Source organism: Cystoisospora suis, assembly GCF_002600585.1.
Source record: "Cystoisospora suis strain Wien I chromosome Unknown contig_6796, whole genome shotgun sequence".
Taxonomy (NCBI): domain Eukaryota; phylum Apicomplexa; class Conoidasida; order Eucoccidiorida; family Sarcocystidae; genus Cystoisospora; species Cystoisospora suis.
In genome coordinates, this window is record NW_027159583.1 from 1 (window position 1) to 5,086 (window position 5,086).

At 47.1% G+C, this 5,086-nt stretch overlaps 1 protein-coding gene across 1 annotated transcript; it reads right to left on the reverse strand.

Moving 5' to 3' along the window:
* Positions 1-6: 6 nt before the first annotated feature.
* Positions 7-5,070, reverse strand: CSUI_010170 (ap2 domain transcription factor ap2xii-4; the record flags this gene model as incomplete). Its single annotated transcript, XM_068070275.1, has 1 exon — positions 7-5,070. A coding segment is annotated over one exon (5,061 nt), but the record flags the coding sequence as incomplete, so codon positions are not given.
* Positions 5,071-5,086: the final 16 nt, after the last annotated feature.

Genomic DNA, 5,086 nt, shown 5'->3' on the forward strand with positions numbered 1-5,086 from the left:
GATGCCGACGAAGAAGAAGAAGAGGAAGGGGACATGTCCCTTCCCCCCCCTGCTTTCTCTTCTTTTTCAATGGTGGGAGCTTTCAAGTCGTTCATACCTGATGAGTCAAGCTGAATCGTAGCCTTCCCGTCCTCCTTAGCATCATCATCATTATTATTGTCGTTAGCTAGATCGCCTTCATCTTCTTCTTTGTCTCGCTCTTCTCTTCCGAGGGGTGAAGACACAACCCCTCGTAGACGTAGAAATCTTCCAGATGAAAACGAAAGACTTCTTCCTTCTCCTTCGACATCTTTCTTTCCTTCTTCTCTGTTTGACATTGAAGATGAAGAAGAAGAATCAATATGGTCTTCGTTTGTTCTTCTTTTCTTCTCTGGACAGGAAGAAGACGATGAGGAGAGATATCCTTTTCTTCCCACATCTCCTTCTTCGATCGTTTCTTCAGAGTCTATAATGAGCGGTGAAGCTCTCGCTTCTTCACGTCTCCCACTAATACGACGACGACTCCTCGCGTCTCCTGTGGATGAAGAAGAAGAAGAAGCCTGCTCTTCAGAAAGTGAGGAAGGGGGGGCGTTGCTATCTGGAGTGATTGACGAGGCAACTTCCGGCGTAAGGAGAGATACAGCCGCTTTCATCTCATCCTTTTCAGTTGACGAGGTGACAAGAAGACTTCTGCTACGGGTTGGTGAAGATGGGGATAACGTCGTCGGAGTGGCAGCCGTTGTATGTACAGCTAAAGACGAAGAGACACCTAAGGACAACGGGGGATTTCTTGAAGTCATCGTAGGAAACGTCATTCCTGTTAAAGAAGAAGAAGAAGCCTGGGGAGATGTATGAGGATCGATGAAAGAAGAGGGTGACAGTGATGTTCTCTCCGGAAGATGAAGACTCTCCGATCGTTCTAACGAAGAAGAAGAAGAAGTGAGCCGCTTCGATGTCCTTTCTGTATCTGGCGTAGCGATCGAGGCGGGTATCGAATGAACTAAAGAAGGAAGAAGAAGATCTTCTCTGTTATGTGGCGTTGACAGATGCTTATGAGTGAGAGAAGAAGCAGAAGGAGGAGAAGAGGGAGACGGAGACGGAAGATCATCATGACGTGGTAGTCCGTCATCTACAACGCATGGTTCTACTGCTGACGACATAGATAAGAAATCTTCTTCTTCTTCTTCACCCTCTTCTTCTTCTCCATCTCGTGGGGACACTTGTGGTTTATGATGTCTAGCGTGGGATAGAGAGGAAGAAGAAGAGAAAATGTCTTCGTCTCTTCCTCCATCGTGACCTCGATTTCGATGAGAGACTTCTTCATTACCTTTCTTCCTCGCCTTCTTCATAGATAATACAGTCTCTCCGTCATGATCTTCCCCATGAATCAGATCTCTTCTACTACTTCTTCTTCGTTTCTCTCTACTTCTACCACTACTACGACTATGGCTTAGCTCTTCGACGCGTTCCTCACCTGCTTCTTCTCTCTCTCCTTCTTCTTCTGAAAGAACTGAGACTCTTCTCTTTCTTCTTATCGAATCTTCTGCTCTCTCTGTCGTTTTGTCGTTCTTCTTCATTCTTTCTTCTTCCTCTCTTCCTTCTCCAAGAAGATCAGAGCCTTCCTCCTCCCTTCTCGCACCACGATCATGTTCATGGTCTTCTTCTAAACATTCGCTGTCGTTACTGTTTGCTAATGGACTCTCCATCTTCCTCAATCGAGTTCGTCTATCCGATGAGTTCTCTCGTGTATTCACCATGAGGGATGAGGTAGGAGTAGCGCCTCCCGCCCCTGTAGTCCCACTACTACCTTTCTGTGATGCCATCCGAGGTGTACGTACACGGGGGCCTCCTTGGGCTTCTTGTCCTGCTGTTTTGGTTCTCTCTCTCTCGAGTCTTTTCTTTTTATCCCCCGTCTTTCTTCCTCTCTCGGTGTCCTCTCTCCTTTCTTTCTTGATACTACGGGAAGGAGACACGACCGCCGCACGGCTAGATGAGACTGACGAAGATGACTTGACATTCTTCTGTCTTCGACCTGTCTCCCCTCCACCAGACCCCATACCCAGCTTCAGATCCCGAGGATCTTTCCCAGCTAATGCCTGTTGCCTAGCTTCGAAAGCAAGCTTACGGGCTTTCTCCATGCCTAAGGTCTTGACAGAGAAAGATATCGAAGCTCTCTGTCCTTCGCAAGTCGTCCATGTAGCTTTCCATCTCTGTTTCGTGCGATCGTAGTGAACCCCTGGACCTGTAGGGCTGGCCATACCCCCTCCTCCTCCTCCTTTTACCGTTGTTGACACCCCTGCTGTCGCTACACCTGTGGTGGGGTCTCTGCGTTGAAAAGAAGACGACGGAGAAGGTGAAGAAGGAAGAGAGATTTTCGATACTCGATGAGTCTTAGATGACGGCGGTGACGATGAAGCCGTAAAGATTCCTCCTCCTGGGAGAATCGAAGCCCCGTCTTCTTCGTCGGCGTCTTCAATTGCATGGTGTGGGTCTCTCATGAGACCAGAGAGAGATGAGAGAGGTGTTAAAGCTTTCTTTTCCCGCGGTGTAACAAGGATACTATTATGATCATCATCTTCTCCGTCTTCTATGAAACGTGAAGAAGAGATAGCACGGGGAGATCGAAGAGAATGACGAGAGGAAGACGGAAATCTACGACGATCTCCGTCATGGTCATCTCCTTCGCCACTGAACCTCTCTTCCTCTTCATCTTCTCGTTCTAGGGTACGTGAAGCTTCTTCCTCTTCTTGCCTTTCTTCCTCGTCGTCATGTTGAAGGTCTTCTTCTTCTCCATCTATCCATCCATCTGCGCGTATAACTAAGGGGAGACGAGAAGGAGAAGGCGTCTTGGGAGCAGGAAGAACGACCTTGCTGGCCTGTCCTACACCTTCTTCATCTTCCCCTTGCTGATCTGGAGATGACCCTGTGCCAGGCGACAACCTCCCTGGCGAGCACGATGAAGACGACGAAACAGATTCTTCCATAGAATGTCTTAATCCTGTCGGGGGAGCTGAGTCTTCTATCCTATTCACACTCTTATGCTTTTCTTCAGGACTTCCAATGCCCCCCCTGCTGGTCTGATCTCCTTCACCTGGTGCTCCTACGAGAGATGAGAATCCATCGGCTCTTTCTTTTTTCTTTTCTCCTTCTGTATCCGACTTATTCTCTTCTTGAAGTAAAGACTTCGAAGACGAAAGAAGAGAGAGATCATCTTGATGCTGATCTTCATTAGGGCAGATGGCTTCTTTCTTCTTTTCTTCCTTAATCTTCTCTCCTGTAGAGAGATATCCTAGAGAGGTTTCGCCTGTGCCACCTTCCAAAGGAGACGAAGAAGACTTCGCACCTGGATCTTCCTCCTGACTGCTTTCTATAAGAAGAGAAGACTGAAGAGGAGCAGATATACCTTCTTTGACTTCCTTATCTATTGACTCGTCTACTGTATGATCTACATGCCCGTCAATGCTATCATGTTTATCCTTCTTCTGACACTTATGATCATCTTCACCCCTGAACGAAGTCTTCTCTTCTGTTCTCTCATCTCCTCCAACTAAAGCTATCTCTGTATCCTTTGCCTTTCTCTCTTCTTCGATGACCATCTTTCCTTGTTTTGCTTCATCGTGTCTCTGTTCTCCATTCTCCGTCGTCTTTATCTCATCTTCTCCAAGACGACGATAGTAAGCTTCTTCTCTCTCTTTTTCCTCGATCACTACCTTCATCATCGGTGTCTCCTCATCTCTTCTCTCTACATCTTGGTCAGCATTCCCCCCTGACAGACTTCCTCTCTCCTCTTCTCTTGTAACTTGTACTTCTACGGGTACCTGTACTGAAGAGCTCACTGAAACCCCCTCGGTCTTTCTCTCTTCTTCGAGATTACAAGCCCTATCCACCATCTCTTTCCTCTCTATCGATGGCGACGAATCCTTAGTCAAGCTGTTGGTAGGTGAACCTTTCTCTTTCTCTATGTCTTGTGCTTTCTTTCTCTCTTCGATGAAGGCATGACCTACACCTGGCGAGGTAATGCTCTCTCCTTCTCCCATCCTCATTGAAGATGTCTCCTCTCTCCCAACTCGATGAGATGTTTCTATATCGTCTACACTCTCTGTCTTCTTGTCTAAAGAACTTCCTTCTTCTTTCCCATTCTCTGGTATGATCACCTGGCGAGAGGGTAGGATGTCTTCTCTCTCTTTCGCTTCTCCCATACGACCACGACTTTCCCCTTCGCCTGCATGTTGAGTGTATGCGATTTCAAGCGTCGTCTTTTCTAGTGAATGCAAATCTTTTTCTTGAAGGCCCTTCATCTCCTCTACATCATGAAGCGTCTCTTGGGTTCTATCTCCCTCCTTTTCACCATCCCTCTCATTCACTACTCCTCCTTCTCTTCTTTCTTCTTCTTTGGTCTCTACAAATGAACTTCCTTCTCTTAACCCCGAAACCCACCCTCTCTTTTCTTCTTGTTCTTCTTCTCCCCCCCTCTTGTCTGTGGTCTGAGTCTTCTCATCTACTTCCATTTCCTTCCCTGTCACCTCATCCTTTTCACCATCCACGTCTTTACCCCGTACCTCTTGTCCTTCTTCTTCTTTCTCCTCTTCTCCTCTTTGTTCCTTATCTACTATATCTCTCTTTTCTTCTTCTTTGCCTTCTTTCGCTTTATGAGCTGAATAAGAAGAGACACCACCATCTTTGCCATTGGATACTGGAGAAGATTGAAGAAGACGGCGGCGAGGAGAAGAATTACTCCGCGAAAGCGATGAGGGAGAAAGAAGCTGTTCTCTTTGAGAATCTTTTTCTTGTTCTTTTCTTTCAGGTGATTCATGAGGAGAGAGAAGTCGAGATCCTATCCCGTCACCGAGAGGATGGCCCGTGACTCTCTGGCGAAAACGTATTGCATACCATAGAGCTTTCGCACTTCCATACTTCTCTATAGGAAAGCATCGTATGCATTCATCATTCTTTCCGAATCGCACACACCACGTCGCTCCTTCTCCTTCTTTCTCAAAAAGTTGAACTTTCTTCACCCGTTCTTTCTTTACAGCATCGTAGGCACACACAGCGACTCTCCCGGTCACCGCATCACGCACTTTACTCGGGAGAGTCGCTGTGTGTGCCT